Source organism: Micropterus salmoides, unplaced genomic scaffold (genome assembly GCF_014851395.1).
Source record: "Micropterus salmoides isolate LMB-PRFRI ecotype aquatic unplaced genomic scaffold, ASM1485139v1 Ms_hic_scaffold_12, whole genome shotgun sequence".
Taxonomy (NCBI): Eukaryota; Metazoa; Chordata; class Actinopteri; order Centrarchiformes; family Centrarchidae; genus Micropterus; species Micropterus salmoides.
This window is the reverse complement of record NW_024040263.1, coordinates 29,036,726-29,061,814: the sequence shown is the minus strand read 5'-3', so window position 1 is coordinate 29,061,814 and position 25,089 is coordinate 29,036,726. Positions and strand designations below refer to the sequence as shown.

At 40.6% G+C, this 25,089-nt stretch overlaps 2 protein-coding genes across 4 annotated transcripts in view; both read right to left on the bottom strand.

The window, feature by feature from the left end:
* Positions 1 to 22,271, bottom strand: part of LOC119899719 (testis-expressed protein 2-like) — a 32,156-nt gene extending 9,885 nt beyond the window's left edge. The window contains exons 1-8 of one of the 3 annotated variants that reach the window (XM_038714400.1): positions 22,074 to 22,271; positions 21,458 to 21,549; positions 2,968 to 4,534; positions 2,272 to 2,472; positions 1,580 to 1,904; positions 1,187 to 1,404; positions 761 to 925; positions 13 to 112 (exon numbers count right to left, since the gene is read on the bottom strand). In XM_038714400.1, coding sequence (XP_038570328.1) covers positions 13 to 112; positions 761 to 925; positions 1,187 to 1,404; positions 1,580 to 1,904; positions 2,272 to 2,472; positions 2,968 to 4,521 — 2,563 coding nt within the window. In that variant the 5' untranslated portion in view covers positions 4,522 to 4,534; positions 21,458 to 21,549; positions 22,074 to 22,271. The remainder of the gene's footprint in view (positions 1 to 12; positions 113 to 760; positions 926 to 1,186; positions 1,405 to 1,579; positions 1,905 to 2,271; positions 2,473 to 2,967; positions 4,535 to 21,457; positions 21,550 to 22,073) is intronic. The other 2 variants (XM_038714399.1, XM_038714398.1) reach the window with 2 other exon arrangements.
* Positions 22,272 to 22,930: 659 nt separating this feature from the next.
* LOC119899722 (myeloid-associated differentiation marker homolog) lies at positions 22,931 to 24,703 on the bottom strand. Its single transcript, XM_038714403.1, has one exon. It carries the CDS (start codon positions 24,402 to 24,404, stop codon positions 23,499 to 23,501), a length of 906 nt encoding a protein of 301 aa, XP_038570331.1. The 5' UTR covers positions 24,405 to 24,703; the 3' UTR covers positions 22,931 to 23,498.
* Positions 24,704 to 25,089: the final 386 nt, after the last annotated feature.

Here is a 25,089-nt window from a genome sequence, read left to right as displayed (position 1 = left end):
TTTCTCTCTTGCCTCGGTAGTCAATGGAAGGTTTCGATGCCCCAAGGATTCTGGGAGTGGCCGAGCCCATGTCCAGCTCTGTTAGGGTTAGCTCATTCATGAAGTAAGGCAACTGAAAAAGACAAAAGCATACAACTGGGCTGAGTACACTGTGCATGAATAATTCATTGGGAAGGAAAAAACCTGCAGTTCATAACTGTACATCTTTCAAAGAATATATAGGATGCCAGCTCGAAAAATGTAAACATGACATACATACATGCATAGATGAATCATGAAATAAATACATGCGCGTAAACACACACACACGATGTACTCTGCCCCCCATCACACCTTATAATCAACGGTCTCTACGTGTCAGTGAGGGAGACTACAATATTACATGCAGCTATTGAAACAGGACTTTGTGTACAGTCACACACACCAAAACATGTGATATGATGAAGCAAAATACCACTGCCTGGGGCACTGGTTCAAAAAGTAGGATAAAGGGACAGAAGTGAAAGATGAGGCGTTTCTGTCGCTCTCCTGCTTCTAAACTCAGAGTGAAGCTGCTGGGTCATTTAAAGAGTTGCAGAAAGAAACAAACTGATATTTGGGGAGCTTATCTGTGTGTGTATGCCTGGACACATGTTGTTTTCAGCAGGAAGGTGAGCATGATACCCTTTTTTTCCTTCATCCCCCACTCTTCTCTTATCTGCCTATTAAAATTTCAACCATGTATTGAGTGCAAAGTTGTCAGGGGTCTTGCTCTACTTACCCTTATCTTGCTGAGCTTCATCTGAATCTTCTTTGAGACCAGTTCAGCCCAATAGGGCTCGCTCAGGAAGTCCCAGAAGACGCGGCCAAGGGCCGCATTCACCCAGGCAACATTATCCTCCTCCTCCCCACTGGGCTGCACCTGAGCTGAAGAGGTGCTCTGAAGCTAAAGACATAGCAGGCAAGTTACAACATTAGGAGAAAAGAATATGAATCTCTTATCTCTGTATGGGATTCAAAACAGTTAATCCCTACAATCAATCATATTGTACCCCTCTAAACAAGGATAAGCCTCAATATCAGCTACTTGTAATTACACAGCTTCTAACACAGTAAGTTTATATTGAAAATGAAGTTTATCAGTTATAAAGGAAATTAAAAGGAAAAGGTGTTTATATAGTGTAACTGGAAGATGAGTCTGCACTACCTTCTTATCAGCCCCAGGGCTGCTCTCTGGACTCTGGAGGGCAGGGCTGGCAGCTGCAGGGCTGATTGCCACCTGTTTTGGCAATATGGAGGCCATGTATACACTGTAGTCATATGACGACTTGGTTTTGGCAATGCCTGCAGTTGTTGAGGAGACTGGCCTGGGCTGAGATGCCAGCGCCTCATCCAGACTGCTGCGGCGACTGTGAGAGCTCAGAGCTGTGGGCCACAACAAACATCCGAAAAAGGTGGAGAATTAAATGCTGCACTCACAGATTTTTGCATCTCTCTGGCTATATAATATAATGGTATATCCTTTTAAAAAAACAATTCAGACAATTTGTCTTGATAACAAAGACAGAACTGTGGAAGGAGACAAATCAGTTTTGCTCACCACTCCCTGCAACATTTGAAGCTTTCTTCATGTCTGCCTTGGGCTTAGAAGCTGATAGAAACCGCTGGAACCACTCCTCCTTCTCCCTCCCAGTCCTTCCAAACAGATAGAGGGTCAAGTCTCTACCTGACGAAGATGACCACCCTCGCTCCTGTGCTCCTCCTGTCCCCTCTCCTCTGTCCCTTGTGTTGTGGCTCTCACTGGCCTCCCACCGGTCTCCCTCAACCTTCGACATGAAGTCATCCTGTTTGCCAAGTTCAATGCAGATGGGGTATTTTTTGTTCCATACACGCTTCCTGGCCAGGCTCTGAGGCATTAGATATACCTGGGGGAGGATTATGGCAGATTAAGACAGACTTACGTCACACAAAGTTGGGCTTTAACACATTTCCACCACATTTTATGCCTTTTAAAGACTATTTCAAGGCATACAGCACAATTTCTGTGTTATAGTATTTATCAGTATTCATGTTAAAATGAGATATTTAGTGAAATAAGCATATTCTAATGAACCAGCCTTAGACTAAACTTACATAGACTTAAATATCTTTACATTTACTTGTGTTATCCTTTACAAGATTTACTAGTTCAAAAAGGTAACTACAGTTGACCGTTAACCAAGTTACAGGAAGATTAGAGAAACAGGAACATCATGTATACTCAGAGATTTTTTCAATATACTAAGAACCTACTTTGCTGTTGGTGATGTCATAGATCTTCTGACTGATGTACGTGACATCGGGTTTTGGTTCATTGTGTGTGGCACGGCGGGCGATGTTGTGGTTGGGTTTAGACAGACGAATGATGGAGCCCTCCAACCGGACATACACAGAGTGTGTCAGCATGGCATGGTATGTCTCGGGGTCATAGTTCGATATCTCATTCATCCAGCCCTGGAGGGAAGACATTGGGAGGACACTGTAATAACTGCTCACAGTTCGTTGTCATCCATAAAACAATGTTTCTATAATGACAGAAAAGGTTCCCTGTTATCTCTTCTCTTGTAACAACCGTCTTTTCAACTTAATAGTTTATGGTGATTTGCTTTTGGTGGTATACGTCTGAAGTTCCTTTGGCTCAATTCAGCCCAGAATCCACATGTAGTTTATTTACTGCTTTGTCACTTCAATGCCAAAACTGTCACAGAAATATGTATCTTAAACTGCACGTTTGCCTTTATTTACAGCAGACCAATCGATACAGCTGTACATACAGCTTCATAATTTAAACAGAACATCACAAATCTGTGTTATGTTTCTTTAACGTACACATTTGGCGTTGGATAGTGTTGGAGAGTTTAGCACTGGTAATTAGAATTTACTCCTAAATTTCAGATAGTTGTGAAAGTAAGCATAAATAAATTATTAAGGTTGGAAATATTCACTGACCTTATAAATTTCTGGTTCTTTAATGTCCAACTTGGTGAGACTCCAAAGCTTCCCATGATGTCTGGACTGTCTGCCAGAAGGTTTTGGTCCGGTCAGCCACACAGCACCAATGGCTAAAAGGAATCCCAGCCCAATCCCAAGCAGCACTCCTCCTACATAACTGGGCAGAGGTAATACAAAATACCCATAGACCAGTACAGTGAGGATGATAAGAGTATAGTGTGGAACACTGGGTTCTGGCTCAATACTTTCAGATTCATCTTCACTGCATGGTTCAGTACTACCACTTAGTGGCACTTTAGTTTGACTACCTGTTCCAGTATCATCAGTTCTATCCCCACCATCACCTTCTGTTTCAGTACAAGTCTCAAAGTCCTCACTGTACAGGATGCAATAGTCATCATCGTCTTGTTTAGCAAGAGCGGACATAGAGCATTTGTCCAATGACATGGAAAGTAAAGATGATTTGTTGGGGCTCTTAGTGTCAACAGGGTGGTGAACAGGTGATCCAACTGAACCAGAAGCCACGAGGTTTGGGATCTCAGCCTCCCAGTCACCTCCTTCTTCCTCCTTGATGCAGTAATTGTTGTTGCTCTCCAGGTGACCATTGATTGAAGTAAGGTTGGTGAGTTCAGTGGCACTGGCAGAGAGGGGCTTGGGCCGGTAAATGCTGCTGCTAACTAAGCTGCCACTCTTTTCATCAATGATCTTACTCAGTATTTGGAGCGGTTCTGAGATGGCCTCAGAAAGACGCCGCTTAGTGTCTTCAATTCTTGCCTCGACTTCTGAGACTTTGAAGAAGCTGCGGTTATCTGGTGAGGTTAAAGGAGAGGAAGGGGCAGTTTTAGAATCTCCTGCTGAAGACACGGTAGCAGAGGGCATCCGGGATTGTGTGAATTGCTTGAAGAGTTGCAGGTTTAAGCGGGATTCTGGAAGACGGTAGGGTGTGGAGGATGAGGAGGAGGAGGAGGAGGATGAGTCCTGGGATGTATCTGAAGATAAAGATTTTACAAGATTCTTCATCAGATGCCTATGCCTTACTGTAGGGGCAGCAACAGAATGGATCCCTTCACGAGACTCCATGTAAGAGGAAAGCGACTTTGTCAAGTTAAGGAAGGGTTTGTCACTGGAGGGAAAGCTGAAAGATTTTGTAGGAGAGGAATTGGAAGTTGCACCTTTTTGCTCAGCAATACGTGATGATGAAGTTTGCGTGGGAGAATTGTTAGTGTGACGTTTAAAAACTGGAGAAAGTCTGCTTGATTCAGGAATGACAACCTCGGCTGCGGAGTCCAGCGGCACCCCTTCGAACATCTCCTCACTTGCCTCTAAGGCTGTCACAATATTTGAGTCATCCTGAGCAGCTGAGGTAGCGGAGACAGTTGTCCTGTAAAGATCTTCTTCCTCCTCCTCTTCCTCTGTCCCAAGAGCTGAGAAGTGGATGGTGATGGTCTCCTTTGATTGCGATCGCTGTACATGGAGCTTGGGGGACAGGGCAGGTGGTGGTTTTTCTGTGGAGTGTGCGCTCTCTGCATGGCTAGGATGCCGGCTAGTCATTGCAGTACTCCCACTGGAAAAAAAGGAACAGAGATGACACTAAATTGATCAAAACAATAATGGAAATATTTGTTAGCTGTAGCCCGAAACTAAATCCAGACTTTTTGTTGAATTGTTTTTGAAGGTGCTGTAAATTTTTGTAAGAAGGTAGGAAATGATTTGGTAGTTTTCCTCAAGTTAAAAAATTAGGAAGGCAAAACTGGGTTTAACAGCTTATTGCAAGGCAACTAGCCAGCAATTTATGGTTAGTTTTGAACTGTGAGTTAGCAAGTGAACCAAGGTTATTTAGCTACACAAAAAATAAGTTCTTGGCTGTTGTCTTTAAGAAAGTAATTTCTTCACATCACTTTGTCATGGAATCAGCTATTCCTTAAACTGTTTCTTTTCTCATGTAAATTAGTGAAAACAGCTGCTAAATTTGGGGTCAGTGTATTTCGTTAATGTATAGATTAAAATTGTGGGACACCATTGCTACTGCTGCTCATACTGTTTGCTGAGCAGACAATAAATAAACAACATTTACCTCTGATGCAGGAGTAAAACTCTCTAAATCTATCAGAGAGCGCAAGAGCAAAAGGGCACACACAAACAAAGGTGGTAGCGTTCCCAGGTGGGAAGAATTAGAAAATTAGTTAGAAAATCCCAAATTATAAAAAGGAAAAGATGATATGCTACATCAAATTCATAAAAGACAACCTTTGATGACAATATATTACTCAGTCACTAACCTTCTATCTAGGAAGGCCTACAATGGTATACGTTACTATGCTATCTCCAGACGAAAGTGTGTATTTGCGTCTGTGTGGGTGCTGCTGACAAATGCAGTGTTGTATCTCTCAAGCAGTTAGTTGCATCATACTTCAGTTTTTTAGCAATCAGGCATCTTAAATCACCCCCCACCCCCACCCCCACCCACTCACCACCTGCTTACATTTTCACAAATACCTACCACAAACTGCTCTCACATCAAGCAAAAATCAAGGAGCCCAATGTGGAGCAATGGAAAACAAAAATACTAGAATATATTAGGAATATAAACACTGCAGCTTCCTTTTGAAAACAAACCTCATACTTGACATTTGGACAAGACTTAACAGCAGTATGTAAAAAACTGAGTATATTGGACTTAGTGAGGGACACACAATTTATTGCGAGCTCTATTGTTAGCATTTTACATTGTGAAAAGTCAAATGACACAAAACAAACCTGTCTCGTCACTGCCTCCTATTTTAAACATTTGCCACAATCCTTCAACAGTCTTGACAGGGGTTTATATCTCAATTATAGTGTGTTACATGTATTAAAAGTGTATTACAATACAGCCTCCGAGGGCACACGTCCAAAGAAAACAGACACTAGCCAAAGTCCAGATTACCAACTGAGGTTAGAATGATGTAACATTGCACAATGATGGAAATTGTAGGGTGTCACAAGATGCCTGAAGTGCTCTGGGTCATCAACTGACAGCAGATCCAGGTATACTTATATGAGACTATGGGAAAATACAAGTAAGGCAAGTTTACTAAAGTTGATACTACAAATTAAAAGAAAAGCCTTGGGTTAAATATACAAGGATGTAAGTGCACCATTTGTAGTCCGGTATTGTCTATGCAAAAGTAAGAATGTGTGTGATCATGGATCAGCCTTTAGACTTCCAGATCCCCATATTTATATGCAAGACATCTATAGCAATGAATTTAGTCGGCTACTTAGCTGCCCAGTGTAAAGCAGAACAATGTGCTTATGATGGAAAGGAATTCACTCTTAAGCTGTACTTTTTCTTGGCTAAAATACTTCCCCACTCTTATTCAACCCTTGGTATGTGGCATTTTATAAAAGCCTAAAGACATATTGATGTAAGCAACACACACAATCAATGTTTGATGTGTTCATAGCTGTATACAGGTTAACTTTTCTGTATTGTAAATTTTGCCAGGACATAACTGGCAACAGACTGTGATCAAACTGTTGCCTCTATTTGCATCTATGTGCCATCCTCTGGTGGTAGAAATATGATAATGTCTTGTTGACATTTGGCAATGGCACCCTTGTGCCTTGTCCGGACAACAGAGGTGGCATGAGGTCATGCTGGCTCACTCATATACAGACTCAACTTGGCCACTCATTGTCACATGGGTCACGAGTGAGCTTGTTACCCAGCCAGGCAGTCTGCCAGCCACCTCTGTCCCTAGCTAGGCAGCCTTCAGTCAGCAGCAACACAATGAGGCCATTCTAGTGGAGCGACAGTTGGACATGGATTTCATTTTAACATACAAAACTCAAAACGACACATTAGGATTAGCGATAAAGTGGGGGAGTATGTATGTATGTATGTATGTGCTTGTGTGTGTGGTCTTTAAGCTGACTCTATCTCCCAATTAACATGATGGAAACAGAGCAAACTAACCGAGCAAAAGCCTGGGCATGTACATCTGCGTGTTCATGCATTTCGCTGTCCATCCAAGTGTGAATAATGTACACATTGATAATTAAGTCCCCGTTTGTCTTGCGTCCCCAGAGCCTTTCCCTGAGCCAATGAACAGGCTAAGCAGACAGTGCAGAATGACATCTTGCCATTGATGCTGATGAAGCTAATTACAGAAGCAAGCCAGGCACATTAACTCTCATGTTTTGCACTCATTGGAGATGTTCACAGCTCACTGCTTCTGTATCCAGCAATGCACAACCCACAGACCTATTATACACTGAAGATGTCCATGGACATGAACCGAGTAGCTATACATGGTATATACTTTGTGTTTAGCTATTGAATTTATTGTTCAAATAAACTGGAGAAGGACTAGTTGATGAGGTAAGATAGTTATTAAAAACTATTGTGCTTATTTCACTGTCCGTTAAGCGTTTGAAGACATTGTCCATTACACTGTCACAGGAAGTTATTTTGATACAGTGATGTCCAATACAAGTAGCCTAAAATAGATCCATCCAATGTCTGAAGGGATAAGTTACATCTCTAATCTTAATCTTGCATTCATGGATCAAATGTTTCTGGTTTAAAAGCCGTGTCAAACATGGCAAGTTGTAAAATCCAGGTGCAAATTCTATCCTGTCCATTAGATATATGGAGAAAAGAAGATGACAGGGTTTTCTATAAACCATGCATTAAAGGCTCTGTCTCATTTGTATATACACACACACAATAATAGGCATTTCAGAGCGTCACAACTTAACATAGCCTGTATAAATTCTTAAAAAGTTTCAACGTGGCATTCAGTGTTACCCACCAAAATGCATTGTGTGCATCCTTGAGGTCTAATAAACATGTTGAATGCAATTCCTTTTGCAGAGCGTATTTAAGTATTTTAAATGCAGTATTGTTTCCATTCATACTTGCTAGAAGTCTTCAAGTTCCACATTATTAATACAGAGTACAAATAAAATGAATGCAGCATCCTTATTAGTTACATTCAGGTGCGGATTGGCCACCTAGCAATTCTGGCATATGCCAGAGGGGCCGGACTATTTGTTTCGGGTTGGGCCGGTCAGATTGATATTAATATCACTGTTTCCCACAAGACTCAGAAGGTGGATATTTCACAAGCATGGACCAGGTAAAGCATCAGTGAACACTTTGGTGCAGGTGCAACTGGGTACAATGTTGTTTTCGGCTTCAATTGGCTTCCTCATTAACGAGCCTACGGTATCGCGGGTTAAAATCACGAGTGCTGCGTCATTTCGGCCACTTCATAAAACAGCCCACTGCTGATGGAGAAGGTCAAGAGGGCCGACAAATGCAGGGAAAGAGAGAAAGAAAGAGGTAGGGCAAGCTGCTGTGTTTGCAGCAGAGGTGTATGTTCCGTGCTTGTGTGGAAATATTAGAAGTGAAGGCAAGGAGAGCAGAATTAATTAGGTTAGCAATTAATGTTTTTCTGGTTAAAATATGTTCTGAAAAAATAGCTTGGAAATAAATGAAAATGCTTTGTTTATTTGCACAATAAGAAAACATGTAATGATATATATAGAAGAAACAAATGTGCATTGTCCAAGAAAATGACTTAAACAAACTAAAAGCTTCTGATTTTACTGCATTATATCCCATTTTATTGTTATATTTTGAATTGTCACCTGCTGAATTCTGTGCTGCCATTCATATAAATAAAAGACATTTACTCCATAAATTGGTGCAGAAAATGTCTCCAGAATGCAGAAAATTAAGTGTTTAATGCTTCTGGCGGAGGACCCCCAGACCCCCCACTCATACATTTTATCATCGAATACTTATTCAAAATAGTGTTAAAATATCTTCGTCTTGTTCTCATGACAAAAGTCTTTCATCAAACCCCTATTTTCAGACCTTATGTCACCAGCTCTTTTCAACACAAAGTGACGCACTTTCTGAGTGAATGTGTGTTCGTGGGGATACGTGGTAAGGTGGGCTGGCGTGGCTACAGTGCCAGGGCTGAATTTTTGTCCCAGTCCGCCCCTGGTTACAGTGTTTATACAACAATGCCAATGAAAAACAGCAAAACTTCAATTGTCGAGTGTAGACTAGGGATTGTGTTTTCCAGGCTTTGAAAAATCAATATGGATGAACCAATTATTCCCACGACTTCCTGACTGTGATGCTGCAACTGATGAGTTGCTTTGACAGCAGACTGACTGAGTTCCGACCCCTTGTTCTCAGAAAGTTCAAAGAACATGATCCCTGACCTCTGTTGTCCAGTTAAAACACATTTCATGAACACAGAAGTCTGTTACTTATTAGTCTAAGACAGCAGTGTCAACTGTCTTGTTTTTAAAAAAAAACAAGGAGAAGTAGCTAAAGTAAATGACAAAACCACAATTAAACAAACACTAAGTACAGTATTAGGAAAGATGCATTCTCATTTTGCTTTTTAGAGGTGTAATTTTGCTATTCATCCTAACATCTCCAAAAACAAATGCTAAAAGCACAGATTTATTTCAAAATGTTTCCAGCAAGTAAAACATCCACAATCATCATATATGATACTTAGTCCTGGTCTAGTATTTTCTCTAGTCCACCAAAAAAAAGGCTCAGTCATTATTCAATGTATTTGAGAAAAAATGTTAAGAGTTTTGCTATCTGTGATTTAATGCTAATTTATTCTTTAAAAAAGGTAAATGTCACATAGTTCAACAATGCTGGGAGAAATCCTTTATGGTGGACATCTCTCGACAGTGCCTCAGTAGACAATGTAGCCACGAGACCAGTACCTTATTAGTGAGCAGTGCCCATCTTGTTGACTAGATGACCTCTTGCTTCTGGATCTCTACTGTTCTCTCCACTGAATTAAAGTTCACAACCCCTCTCTTGTGATTTCACAATGCCATAATAGGAAATGCAGGAAGTTTCTAAGTGAAGCAGAAAAAGCTAAATGTAGTCAGATGAGGAAAGTGGGTGCATCAAAAGAAGAAACAGGAATTTACAACATACATAAATGGAATATTTAACCATAATTGGTTGGTATTACATAAGAAGTGCTTACAAGGCAAGATCCTTTTTTTAACATCTACTATTTTTTGGAATGAGTGTTAGCAAGGTATCACTCACTTTGGGTTTCTTAAATGCACAGTTCTACGGGTAAAATGACTAAGTGTCTCACAGTGGGACCGTCTCCTGCATGACCTAATCGGAAGCTCCAAATCCCACTTTGTCAGCCAGTCTGGAAATAAGTATGTAACTCTGAGGAAGGAAAGAAACCCTCCCTCATACCATGCTGTGTGTCATTCAGACTTCACTTTTTTTCTTGCAAAATATTAGGAAAACCATTGTTATGCTAGGTCTCTGCATTTATTTTGTGTCAACAACTGGACATACTGACTCCAGTATCACACAGGATAATCCTAAGCAATACAAGTCCCCTTAACCACTGACTGAGCAAAAGGAGGGCCTATAACACTGAACCTACACAGAACCTGGCAAATGTAATGGTGATAAAGCCTCTGGTAAAAGTTGCGCACAGCACTGCAGCTATAGTACCTTTAGGCGTCAGTATGCTTCAAACGAATGGCTTGTAAGATTGTCAAACAGCATCTGAAACCCCCTCCCCCTTTCTAGGATTTGAACTTCTCTCTTGAGCTCTTTTCGGTCTTCATGCCACAACCTCTACTGTTCTGTGTTTACAACCAAGTACAACAGCATGAAGGCTTTTGAGACATGACTGTCCAAAAGCGTGCGCTGTTATACCCACGTGAAAGACTTGTATTCTCCCCTTTATATGACGCAAGGCTTTCTGCCCCGTAGCCCCACAATGTGGACCATTTGAACAGCTATAAACATAATTTTGACACGGTCACATTTTGTACGATCTACTCCCTAGCTGTTGAAAAAGGCCACGGCCACAGCAATTAGCCTGCAAAACACACACACACACACATCTTTATTGTCCAAAACTAGACAATATGTGGATGTGTGTACCATGGGTGTGTGTACACAATGAGGCTTAAGCTAATAATGCTGACTAACTAGATTTAGCAGTTATAGCCCCTGGTCATCTCGGCTCAAACTGACCTAAACTTGCCACAGCCTGGCTGACAGTGAGCTTAAGCTTTTAGGGAGGGGCAGGAGGCACCGATGAAAGGAAAGTGGCACGTTGGATTTGTAATACAAGACAACATTTTGTACTTAATTACATTTAGAAAAAGTAATTTTCAAGTCCAAATCGGCTCTTCAACAGTCCAGTGGGAAAGAAGCTGCTTCATATAAGCTTCTTCATCTGATGTTTAGTCAAACTCACTTACCCACATTAGTGTTCCTCTATCCTAAATGAATGAGGACCTAAAAAAAATAAATAAATCAGTGGAATTGACTGACAGTGTTTCCGGTGTTTGCAGTTCAGTAAGCACACTGTAAGGACTTTTTGCAAGTCATCCTGCCTGCTGCCTTCTGCCATTACAACACCACATGCCAGCCCTCTCAGAGCATCTCAAATGTCATACACCACTCTTTGAGATAACATCAGTTGTATTAAGATGCTTGATAGAGTGACAGAGATTAGACTACAAGAGAGAAAGACCGTAAAAAAACACTTGTAAGCATGTCTCACACGTTCCCCACTGGAAGACATAATGAAATCCCAGACCACTATACCTTATCTAGGTTGCCTAGGGAGGGATTAGAAGAAGTCCCACTTTGAATCCTGCTTTTTATTTGCAGTAGTAATGGCTTTCCCTGTGCGTACACTGACAGTTTAGCAAATGACTTGCAAAGTGTCTCACAGGCCAGTGCTCACATTATTTGCTTCTGTCAACACTGCAGCCACAGTAGCTAACAGTTAAAGGCCCAGAAGGCAATGACAAATTACAACTAACCACGAGCTGCACAAGGATTATATGCCCCATTGTTTGGGAGTTTGGTTAAAAAGTCAATGTTGAGGTGCGAGAAAGCTTAACATGACTAAAGATATTTCTGTCTAATGGCTTTTTGCACTTGTTACAGCTTTGTCTCATTATGCAAACACTTCAAGGCCCATTATTTGCTTTCACTGGATGATAAATATGAAAGAGAGGGCAATAATCTTTATCAGTTATGTAGATGCAATTCTGGTATGTAACGTGCCTTAGTGTTCCTCTTTCTTTCACTCTCTCTTTGTTTCTATAACCGTAGACATATATGCAGGGTAGGTCATTAAGCAAAGTTGTATGGTAGCATTCGCTATAACTGCACTAGTTGAGACAAAAGTGTGTGTGTGTGTGTGTGTGTGTGTGTGTGTGTGTGTGTGACTAAGAGGCTGTGCTAAACTGATAAATGCATGAGTCCTTTCAGATTCTTGGTTTTGGAGACAAACAACAGCAGTCTAACAAAATCGAAACTCTTCTCAAGAATGCGGACAAACTGGTGAAACAGGTGGGGAAGGAAATCTTAGGTGGTGAGATCATTGTGGGTATTAACTATCTCCAAACCATCCTCTGCCAACTAGCGCACACTTTTCCACTGAAACAAGATAGCCAGCATAGTGTATTGGCAAAATACGATAATGTTGTTGCTTTTGGAAGGTCAGTGTAGCACTCTAATCCTGCGCAGCCACAGTCGACACACAAACTATCAATACTGTATTTTACTCTGGCCTCACTCATTACTACTTTAAAAACCTCAGGGTTCCTTTTGTGCTGCTGCGTCTTACAGTACAAAAGTGTGAATGAGTCTCATGACACTTTCTGTCCCATGATAGTGCTATGTTAGACACAAATCAGCTTTTTCTAGCTGTGACTATGGGTAAAGAAACAAACAGTGGCAATGACGGACAATAGAAATCTCTCCAGAAACACACATACAGCAAGGTCTGAATAAGAAATGTTTGAAAGTAACAGTGGCTGTCCAAAAGATATGCTTTGTTTAAAAAATGTGCACATACGAGTGAATGTCTGTTGCTTTGAGTGGTGTTTTCAGAATTGTTTCCTGATTTTTTTAATAGAATATAATTTTTATGCATAAATTGTTCCTGCAATTATAAAAATACTGACCGAGAGGCACAGACCTACTAAACTTTAACCCTGCCCCTGTTTGGCTGTAATGTCTGTCGAACATCTTTATGTCCAGCTTTCTCAGCATTTAAAGTCACTGGTATTTGAGACTAAGAGATATTGTTATCATGATAAAAAAAAATGTCATAATTCAATATCGATAATTTTCATTATAAATGTTAAATCACTTCTTTTAAGTTTAAAGGGAGATTTTTGCTCCTAAAAACCAGATGGTTAATTGTGGTTTTAAACTATTTTAATGAGGTAGAACATTCAAAACAGTTATGATAAAATATTTCCAACAAATATGCATCAGTATTAGAAACATTAAGTGCTGATTTGCTCAGGATTCAAATGAATGAAATCAAAAATTTATTTAACATATGTTGAGAACAAATTTTTAATCACAATAATTATCATTATTGTTTTGTTGCCCAGCCCTAGTTAAAGGCGGTGTATGGGATTCTGGAGAAATCCAACAACATGGAAACTACCATGAAACAGACCAAACGAGAAGACTGCAACAAATGTCAATAAAAAGTCAGAAAAGTGAAAAATGCCATGGTGAGGTCTTCAAATTCCTTGTTTTTTTCTGGCCATCTGTCCAAAACCCATATATATTCATATTACTATCATATCATTTTTGATAATACTTCTCACATAAAAGCAGCAAATTCTTACATTTGCGAAGCTGAAACTAGAGAATATTCTGCGTTTAGCTTGAAAAGTGACTTAAACAATGAATCGATTATAAAAATAGAAACTGATTAGTCAACTAATTTTTAACTTGTTTAACTTGTTCAAGTTTTTCCGCCCTGTTGCTAACAGTCAAACATTCTGATGACAAAGCCGTATGACAGATCTGAAAGAGTTAACACGCTCGCAAATGGCCATCAGGATCCTTGGATTGCTCAATTGTTGCCTGCAATAGCTCAGCTGTTGTGCATCACAACAGTGAGAACACACTGGGTTGTGGAGAGCATGTGACAGAGCGTCCATCGAGGCTAAGAAGTAAAAAAGAACTCTGTATTAGGAAACACAGAGGGAGAAAGAGAGGGAAAGAGCCCGGAAAAGTAGGCTTTCATAGCACAGGGATTCTGGTTTTACACAACCACAACTACCCCGACCATACACTACCAATTGCTTTTAATTACAAAGAACACAGAAGCCTAGTGTTTCAGAAAGCAGTTAATACTCTGTACGGTCAAGCCTATTTTAAACCATGTCGGTTCACTGACCCTGATGTTGTTCATGTTGAATAATGCACGTCTTACTTAACTGCTTGACCTCGTCAACAAGCCCTCATGATTTCTGAATTAACTCCTTGGCTGCAGAGGTGACAAAACGGTGACAAAACGGTGACATCAAGCGCAGCGATCTGCCCGTCTGCTCCGGTTACAGACACAGAGTCTTAACATTGGCTCCCACAGGAGATCGTTTTTGAAACTAAAGCACTAAAACATGATTTTCAGCACCTTAACAAGTTTTCAAAGCAGATTCCAAAGACATTTTGTTGTTCTTTTTAAGTTTTGTTTTTAGTTTGTATTCTTTAATGAGAACAAATTTCTTCAATTGCTATTTTAACTATTAGACTCACTTCAAAAACCTTGCAGCAGCTAGTCACATGTTCAATTCTTAAAAACAAGTCAGTTACTAAAAAAAACAAAAACACACAGATTATAGGAACAAGGGAGAGTGACGATGTTCTGTTATTGAGCGCCAGAGGTCAACCATGCATCTACACGTGTTTTGGAGTGAGGCTATCAAAACAAACCAGAGCTCTTTTCATAAGGCCTTGGCCTAGTGCTTGGATTAGTTAGGGTTTATATTTCTGAGAAAACTAATGGGAAATGGACGAGTTAAAACAGACAGCTGCAACACTTTATCTTATTGGTACTTAGCACAAGTTTCAATCATTAAAAAACAAAGAAGCAAAAACAACAGGCATATAGGTACCAAAAGAGTCATCCAAAAACAAGTCACAGTGAAACTAAACCTTCTAGCCAACACATGAACATGGGAATGGAGCTGTAATTCAAGCCACAGTCTGCATACAGGCCTCTGGGTCAGCCATAAGCCAAGTAAGCCACATCTGGTCAAACCCAGGAGAGGACTGGATCAGCTTCTTGCTTTGTTTCTACAAAGGCTCCTGTTTCCCCAGTTTTCTGTATGCCAGAAGTCAACATACTACATTCATCAATTTGAATAATTCCTGAATGAAAAACAGTGACGTAAACCTCCGCACTTTGTGATTGCCTCAAAGCAGAATGACCTTTTGTCTGTAGAATTGGCGCTGTGGATTCTTCCGGTTTCTGATTAAATTCACCCCACCTGTAACTGGCTGCCTAATCTGTCTGGAGTAATAACATTTCCGTACGACAACAGGCAGGCTTTGAGGCACACCTGAGACATCAAACACAGAGTATGAGAAAACATATTGTAGGGCGGTATATTTTATCATTAGTTCATGTATAAAACTAATGATTTTACATTACTGGAAGAATTAATTTACAATATCTGATGTCATTTTTTAAAAAATTGGCAAATGTTAAAAAGAATGTGTTCCTCTAACCATCAGAATTTCTCAAAATATTTTTAAAATAAAAGAAATTCTCACTTCGCAATAATTGTGCACTCTTGGACAACAATAAATGAAATAGACTTAACTACGGGTGTGAAATGCAGTAATCATACAATTATTGTTATCGGTTTTGGACAAAGTGAAAGGCACTGGGAAAAGCAATTCCCAACCAGACTTTCAACAGAGAGATATTGGTCCATATTGACATGATAGCATCACGCAGTTGCTGTAGATTTGTCAGCTGCACATCCAAACATACACAACACATGCAAATCTCCTGTTCCCCCGCATCCCAAAGGTGCTGTATTGGATTGAGATCTGGTGACTGTGGAGGCCGTTAGAGTACAGTGAACTCATTGTCATGTTCAAGAAACCAGTTTGAGTTGATTTGAGCTCTGCGATATGGTGCATTATCCTGCTGGAAGAAGCCATCAGAAGATGGGTACACTGTGGTCGTAAAAGGACGGACATGGTCAGCAACAATACTCAAGTAGGCTGTTGCATTTAAACGATGCTCAATTGGTACTAAGGGGCCCAAAGAGTGCCAATAATATATCCCCCACACCGTTGCACCACCAGCAGCAGCCTGAACCATTGACACAAGGCAGGATGGATCCATGCTTTCATGTTGTTTACGCCATGGTCTCACCCTACCGTCTGAATGTCGCAGCTGAAATCAAGACTCATCAGACCAGGCCACGTTTTTCTAATCTTCTATTGTCCAATTTTGGTGAGCCTGTGTGAACAGTAGCTTCAGTTTCCTGTTCTTTGCTGACTGGAGTGGCACCCGGTGTGATCTTCTGCTGCTGTAGACCATCTGCTTCGAGGTTCGACGTGTTGTGCGTTCGGGGATGGTATTGTGCATACGTTTGTTGTAACGAGTGGTTATTTGAGTTTCTGTTGCCTTTCTGTCATCTTGAACCTGCCCATTCCCCTCTGACGTCAACAAGGCATTTTCGTCCACACAACTGCCCCTCACTGGATATTTTCTCTTTTTTGGACCATTCTCTGTAAACCCTGGAGATGGTTGTGTGAGAAAATCCCAGTAGATCAGCAGTTCCTGAAATACTCAGACCAGCCCGTCTGGCACCAACAACCATGCCACGTCCAAAGTCACTTAAATCCCCTTTCTTCCCCATTCTGATGCTCGGTTTGAACTTCAGCAAGTTGTCTTGACCATGTCTACGTGCCTAAATGCATGAGTTGCAGCCATGGACTGGCTGAATAGCTATTTGTGTTAACAAGCGACTGAACATGTGTTAAGCGGCTGGTGAGTGCACATAGCTCATGAAAAGACCGCTGCACTATTCCACAAGGCTTAAATTAAAAAAAGAGTAAATGAATTCATTGATGCTCAAATCTAATTTCTAATCTATCCACTTTTCGAAACATTTGCGCTCACATTAAATGTTGCCTGTGAACGTACTGTCGCTTTGTGAATAATGTCTCAGTTTCAAGAGAGAAACTCTCAAGTAATATTTATAGAAAGGCTATTTTTATACATCTTCCCACCTCCCACCTCGTCTCGGTCTCTTTCCTCTGGTAACAAGTGATTATTATGACAGTAGAGAGATGAATGGTACTGTTGGCGCACAGTGGAGACAAAACCTGAAACAGGCCTGTGAAAGTGACGGGCTGGCTGGTTGGCAGGCTGACACATTTTCTTGACGCCTCAGTAATAGTCATTATTTCAGTGGCTGGACAGGTGAGGGCGCAGCACCTGCATGAATTAGGAAGAGGCTCAGGAGAAGCAATGCATAACAAAACACGTCCAAGTATTTTCAACTTTGAATGGCAGATCTTGCTTTCCATTATAATAGACAGGGACAACTGATTATGTCAACACTGACTCAGAAGTAGAGTTGTTTACAAGTAAAACAAGCATCTTGGTTTGCATATGTCAAACAGTCCCACACACTACCAGTATATTATGGACATCACACTTGTCTATATAGATCTACAAAGAGTTCTACAGAAATTACCAGAGGTCACAAAAATGATGACATTAGACTCGACTTGACAAAATCAAAGAAGACTTGCGACTCGACTTTGACTTGAACAGCAATGACTCGTGACTTCACTTGGACTTGAGCCTTTCGACTCGAGCTGACTTGACACTCCCCATGCCCGAATATAAATTATGATATCAACATAGCGCTGTGCTCAATTAGACTGGAGCATGTGGCTTCCTCCAGCAAGAGGGAACAATCACAACAATCACCGACAGCGCACCCGGCCGTTCCGCGATCTCCTGTTCCTGGCCCTGTACGCCCCAGCGACCGACTCCCTCTCCGGTACCTACAATGGGTTGTGTAGTAGGCCTATTACCAGCGCGCTGCGAACGGTTCGTGATCGTTCCCTCTGGCTGGAGGAATTTTACGCATAGGCTTATCCATGCACAACAGCTGGGGGCCTGACGCAGCGCCACGCAACTTTCTAAATTCCTCCACCTCACGGAGAAAAGAAAGGTCAGGTCGAAACAGTGTAGAGAGACTGCTGCAGCTGTTGCGTGAAGCTGCTTCCACCAAGTTCATTAAGATAAAACGATAATAGCGCCGGTGCTGTTTCAAAACCACACTCGTTTTGTTTTATAAATCCAGCGCACCCCTTTCCTTCACAGCTGAGGCTCTCGTTCCTCCCTAAGAGGCGTGTTCAGTGTTGCTTTACCTGATCGGTTCTTGTAAAATATCCACTGTGTCTGCGTCTTCTAACGTCTTAGCGATTTATAGTTTTCTCACCGCTGGTGTTTGTCACTGCATCTCGCGACAAAACACCAGGGTTTTATTTCAGCGTTCTGTAACGTAACTTCGTCAACTCGAATAATTCACCTGTCACCTGCTCTGCTCCCATCCCCTGTTGTCGTCCTCTTGCACACTAGATGCTGCTTAAAGTTAATAATGTTGGATTATTGTTTCTTATTTCATGGGCTATTTGGGATTTTTCAGTAATGCATATATAGTAGTCTAGTTTTTAAAAAGAAAGTATTACATTTCAATAGTTAATGTTTCCAAAGGCAATGAGTAATCCTGTTAAATAATTGTGATCTCAATATTGACCAAAATAATTAGCAGCCCTGCATGAACATTTAATTTATTTCATGAAATTTGTTGTGTGAAACTACGCCTCTGCCTTCTTTCTGTACAGGCTAATGCTTCATTCAATACATTGTTTTATTTTTAACTTGAAAAAACTTTCGAAATGGTTTTTAAATTTGGTGAAGAGCACATTATGACTTGTTTAGGACTCGAAACTCAAAGTTTAAGACTTGGACTTGACTCGGACTTGCCACTCATGATCGGTCTGGACTTGGGACTCGACTTGGGACTTGAGTGGTAAGACTTTAGACTTGACTCAGACTTGTAAAACGATGACTTGGTCCCACCTCTGGAAATTACCACAGACACACCTCGATGTCGAATTCTGGAAAGTTCTCATGTCCAACAAAGCCCTGGACATTGCTCCGATAAAAACTAAGTTACCTCCACAAGCACATATTTATGTGACAATAGGCTAGGCTTACTGCCTTTGCACTGCGCTGAGCCAGAGTTTATGGACATTCACCCGTCTAGTCTTTGCATCACTTAAAAAATAAAGATGAATTCTTTTAATCAAACAGCTCTGTATCCATGTAGACTAATATATAATACTGTCTTCATCTCAACTGGTCAATTATTTGACTCAGCCTTAACCAGGTTTTATAAAAATAGGTTAGACCTGCTGAGAACTTGGAAGACCACAAAGTGAGTCAAAGCTATGAACAGGTGTACAGTCAACAGGGGTGTAGACCAATTCCTGCGCAGAGTATGATAAGGCGGCACATGTTCCTTGCCTCAGTGTGAAAGATGAATATGACCCACTGGTGAAAAGGTCACCACACCTGCTGCTCAAACTCTAAACCTCCTTTTCACTTTCTGTAGCAAACAGACACCTGCGTATGTGTGTGTGTGTGTGTGTGTGTGTGTGTGGCCACAGTCTGATACAGCTTATGCCTCCCATGCCATAGAAAGCAGTTTTTGTGCTAAACCGATTATAGAAAAAAAACTATATTCATATCACAGGGGCTGCAATTTTTAAAAAAAAAGTTAAATGTGTCACAGCACACCATTATAAATGAAGCTTTATGGTGCTGCAGAGATGCCCAAATTAAACTACAAAGGCAATGTGCTTGTTTAGTAAAAATCCCAGCAAAAATCACATCATAATCATTATAATATTTTTCCAGTGTAAATGAAATGACCATTCCCACTAAAATCTTGACTCGTATAGCAAATTTCTGTCAAAATAATGCTAATGTTAATAATAATAATATTTTTCGCATTTGGTTCAGCCCAATATTTAAAAAATCATATTAAAAATAATACCGATATATCGTGAACAATGTGACCCCTAAGATCTACTATAAGTCTAGTAGGAGGCACAATCAGTCCTGGAAGAGCCAAGTCACCCCCTGAACAGCGGCTTCGTTTTGTTGCCGTCTGGCCACAGATTCAGTCTGCCTAAATGCAGGACAAAGAAACAAAAACGGTTTTGTCCCTGCTGCTATAGGCTTTTTTAATTATTCCATGTAAGATGTGGACTTCTGTGTAGTATGTATTTATTTTTGTTTCTTACTGATGTTGGCTGTTGTTTTGTATAACCTGTGTGTTATTTATGTTACATGCTGCTGCACAACGAATGGCCCCCCCTGGGAATAATAAAGACTCCCTGAACAAAGTATAAGCAAAAAAATTACAGAAGACTCTTTAATAAGATTTACAGAGAAAATACTGAAAAACAGTGCAGCAAGATACCAGAGATCTGCTAATGATCATACGATAAATTATTACGAGGATAAGGAGAAAGACAAAGGGAATTTTAGAACTCCAATAGCACCACAAAGTATGGTTTTGTGTGTAGGACTCGGCCAGGGCCTGAAGGCATAGGGGTGCAGAAGAACCCTTCAGTAGATTTTGTGATCAATAATTCATCATTACATGACTTTGACCCCAAGACATAAAAGCCATAGGTTCAAAACAATCAGCCCAATATTCATGTGAGCAGCAGTTAAAACCGTGAAAAAACATGTTTTTAATGTGATGTTGAAATTCCCTTTGGAGACAATGAACTCCAAATAGTTTGTATCTTTGATGTTTTTCTATATAAGAGCAACAGCTACACGCCAGAAATGAAAACACAGAGAGGATATACTGAGTGAGACTATTGTCAGAAGTAAACTGGTTAAATAGGAGATCGTAATGCACAGAAAACTTGCATATCAAGTTACTTAACATTTTAAGCATACCTTAAGGTAATTGTGCGAAGAAAAAAAAACCTGTATTACACCTTGCTACTATTGACTTTTACAGTCCCATACTTCAGGGCTGTAGTGTAAATGTAGGCCCACACAGGGGGAAGCCTTGGCCTAACTTTGTAAACAGTTTGAATACAAAACAAGCGTCTCCTCCCACTCAAGGCCTTGAGGTTTGAGGCGTTTCTAAAAGCTGCTGGACAGTCAGTCATCTAGAGACCAGTTTTTGTCAAGAGCTAATCGGCCTAATACATTTTCAAATAGTTTTTGCACAAGCACCACTGCAGGCGATTGACAAAGATGGCAAGCTTACCCTTTGCAGTTATGAGACAAACACAGTATTTTGTAATTCCCCACATGTCTCTCAGTGTTCTTTCAGGTCAGAAATATCACTTGATATGGACTTAGTGTTTGATATTCCCCCTAAAGTTTCCTTTGATACCTGAAAACATTTATGTAAACAGATTTTTGTGCATTCCTGCTCTTATCTTCATTCTCCTGAGCTATGTCAGTCCTTCTCTCCATTATCTCTCTTCTCCATCTACACTTTACCCTCACTAAGGTCATTTGTAGCTCAGGAAACAGATCAATAATGAGTTCAGATTTACTGGCAAAGTGCTTACCTTGTATCCTCAGTGCCATTCAATCCAGCTTGGGACTTGCATCTGCCTACTGCAGAGTCAAGTTTCACATGTCCATGGTGCTCAGGGGGCTTCTGAGAAACAGCAAGAGAAATGCAACATCATTACAGATGCCAAAAACATAAAGACTGACAATATTAAGTGAGTGTATTTGCTTCTAGGTGATAAAGTAGTTAGATTGGTTGTCTTTGTGTACAATGGTTGTGGACTGCGACCTAACCATATAACTAGCAAACAATAAAAGCGTTTCCAGTGGCACTTAACATGGGCGTTATTGGAAGGAGTTTTATCGGCTAATGAACATGCTAACGTGGTCTAAATACAGTCAAGCCTTAATAGCAAACCTTACAACGGCCAACTTAGTACAATCAGCCTGTCCTGTGATGCAGGTAAGATAAAAAAAAAAACAACACTTTCCCTGCCTTTATTAGCTTAAATATTAACGTTACCTCTAACGTATACAGAAAAAGTAACAAAAAAGAAACGCTAATACAAATTGAATCACGAATTTGTTTTAAAGTCCTTGCTGGCCGAGGTCATCTCACCAAACTGCCAGAATGTTTCAGAAACAGACAAGTCAAAGATAGCTTAAACTTACCGTGTCGAAAGGACTTCATTTTTGTCTACATACACGGAACAAAATTTTACTTTCCAAAACGAGTCCAGAGGCTTTTCTCAACACGGTATCGTACAGTAACGTGTGTGTTATCAGTCCCACGAACCAAGCGCTATAAACGACTCGTTTTCTGGTTCAGCCTGTTGACAACTGACGGATTGGACTCAGTTCCTTAAAGGGAAAAACGTAGCAAGGCCAGAGTAATCGAGCTCGAGCAGCGGGATGACTGGCTTGCTGCCTAGTCGAGGGTTGACGATCTATTTTTCGATAGAGCTTCTAAGAGGGTCTGTGTAAACAGTGTAAAATGTAAATAAGTTGAGTAAATGTTGCCCAATGTTGCTTTTTGGCTTATCAATAAAGGGAAATAAGATTATTACGAACCCGTTAATAGGAACAGTAAGAAATCTACAGGACCTCATAATTATGTGAGGTTATGAGTCCATGCTAAATATAGCTTGACTTGACAAAAAGAAAACGTCCAACAAAAACTATGAGATGTTTTTTTTTTTTTTTTGTTAGGTGTGAAAATGCAAACCAATGTAATGGGTAACCTGACAGTGTGATTGGAAACCACAGCTTCTATAATAGTACTCAACTATCTATATTAAAACTTGTGAATTAATTGATTAAACATCTTCCCAATAACAATGTTGAGGCTAATGCATTTCTGCTATAAGAGAACATTTAATAAAGTCTACACTTAAATCCTGTGATTTACATAGGCATACATGCTTATAGAGTGTTGCCACCTAGTGTTAGTGCATTGAAACGGTTCGCATTAAATTGAGGCTGACACAAGCTTGATGCATATGATCTGAAAGAAAACATTAGGCTTGAAATGCTGAGAATTTTAGTGATAAGACAGAAACATTTTTATTAGTAGTTTGTACCTTTGTTGTCATTTAGTAGGCCCTATATTCTAAATTGTATGTCCACAGTCAACAGTTTTTAAATGTTAAGCTTTATAAGTGGGAACTACTGTTCATCTACCGCTACAGTAATTACACCATATTATTATTTCCTTAAAGGGTGCTGTGTGCTTATGAGTCTGCGCACCTGTAACAAATACCAGGTTTAGTGACTGCGCAGTGGTGATCAGCAGAAAAGGCCTACAAGTCACATAACACTTTCAAATGTCAGTAAAACCAAAACTGAAATCGCGATCATAGTGATCAATTTCATTGATTTGTTTGGCTTTTTTTGGTTTAATTTGTAAACAACTTCGAAAGGTCTTATAAGTTAGCAATCCATAGGTCTGGAGAGATAATTTGATTACACTGCAATAATTAACAGCAAAAACATCCATCTAGTTTAAGGTTTATACACTTGACAAAGACATGATTTTCTCCTAAACTCTTCAGGACACTATATTATGAACTTCACATGCAATACGTGTAATGTGTTATTTCATGCATGACTCCTGTCACACAACAGTTTGATGGAGAAGGCAAGGTCCACCGTATAAGCTAACAGTGTAATACTGGCAACCACTGTTTCCATGATAACCAGCTCTGCACTTTTGTCAGGGTTTTGTCCGGGGTCCTTTAGCTGCAGTATCTTGGTAAAACAAATCACCGTGGCCACCATGTAGAGCAACACCCCAATCAGACTGAAGGCAGCCAAAAATCTGTCAAAAGGTAGAAGACATCGCCCAGCAAAGTCACCTAATATTACTACCAGTGTGACTAGAGACATGAAGACACAGACACCGTATGACACGCCAGAGGCCCACAGTTGCCAACTATGTACTCCACTAGGAAAGCCATAGACCAATGCCACGACCAGGGGTATCATCTGACAGCCTCCCCAGAGCTGGAGTGTCTTGAGGAGACCAGGCATGCTGCCCATGTAGCCTCTTTGCTCGTGGGCTCGGGTGCAAAGAACATAGGACTCTGAGGAGTAGGCGAGGAAGGTGAGAAAGGAGGCCACAGCAGCTGCCACAGGGCGTGGCAATACCCTTTGATTATCCATGATGATCCAAGGGAAAACCACAGAGGCACTGAGACACATCAGCGCACCTAAGGCTGCCACTGTTATAGTAAGGTTCTTCCAGGATATTGGGATGAGGCTGTGAAATTGGATGACGCTGAGAATATGGATAAGGAGTGTAAGGGTGAAAAAGAAGCACCAGGTAAACATGCAGAAGATCCTGAATGTGTTGTGGTGATGGAGGTCAGATGAACTTTTGTTTAACTTTGAAGGTTCCAGAGAGGCCACAAGACTGAAGGTAGTACAACCGGTTAAGACTTCCCATGTCCGCACCAAAAAAAGGGGACTGATGAAGTCTCTGGCCTCTAGTACAATCACAGGCATTGTCACAGTGTTGAATCTGAGAGATGGTATCCGTAGGTGTGTCAGACAGTACCTTAGTCTCAGTTCCTCTATATTTATTTAAAAAATCTTGTAATTCAAAAGCTTTGTCAACCAGCTTGTATTGTTCCTAAAATATCCACTTAATGTTGAGTTCGAAGAATATTCCAGTACAGTCCACGGAAATAGTCACCTCAAACAAATCTTCTCTTGAACCATCAGGTTTCACAAAAAAAGCACATGCCTTCTCTCTGTTCTGTTCCCTGTGCTTCCTCCCGTTTACATGCAAAGTAAAGCTTCAAAAAGCATCTCTTAGTATATATTTTGTAGCACTGTCGCTGTCAAAATAGGCCTCGCCCACTTCCTTTTTGAGGCTGCAGCAGTGCTTTCAGTGTCACTAGAGGTAGGTGCAAATGACCACAATAAAAAGCGTATGCAAACACAGCTATGTTCCTCCCACCTTCGATTCTCATGAAATCCTGTTCCTTTTTTTCAGAATAATAAACTACTGTGGGTACAGGATACTTACTTTACAGTACGGGCAGCAACCTTCAAACCCTCTTGTTGACCACTTTGACCTCACAGTTAAAACATGGTCACAAAAAGTTCACTGAAAAGTTGCTTGAATGGTATTTGAAGCTGTCTGTGCAGTGTTTGTGTCAATCGGTTGATGTGTTGAGTGCTGTAG

Excerpts from the sequence above, each read along its gene's own strand:
- LOC119899722 (XM_038714403.1), bottom strand. The coding sequence starts at position 24,404 with ATGCCTGTGATTGTACTAGAGGCCAGAGACTTCATCAGTCCCCTTTTT.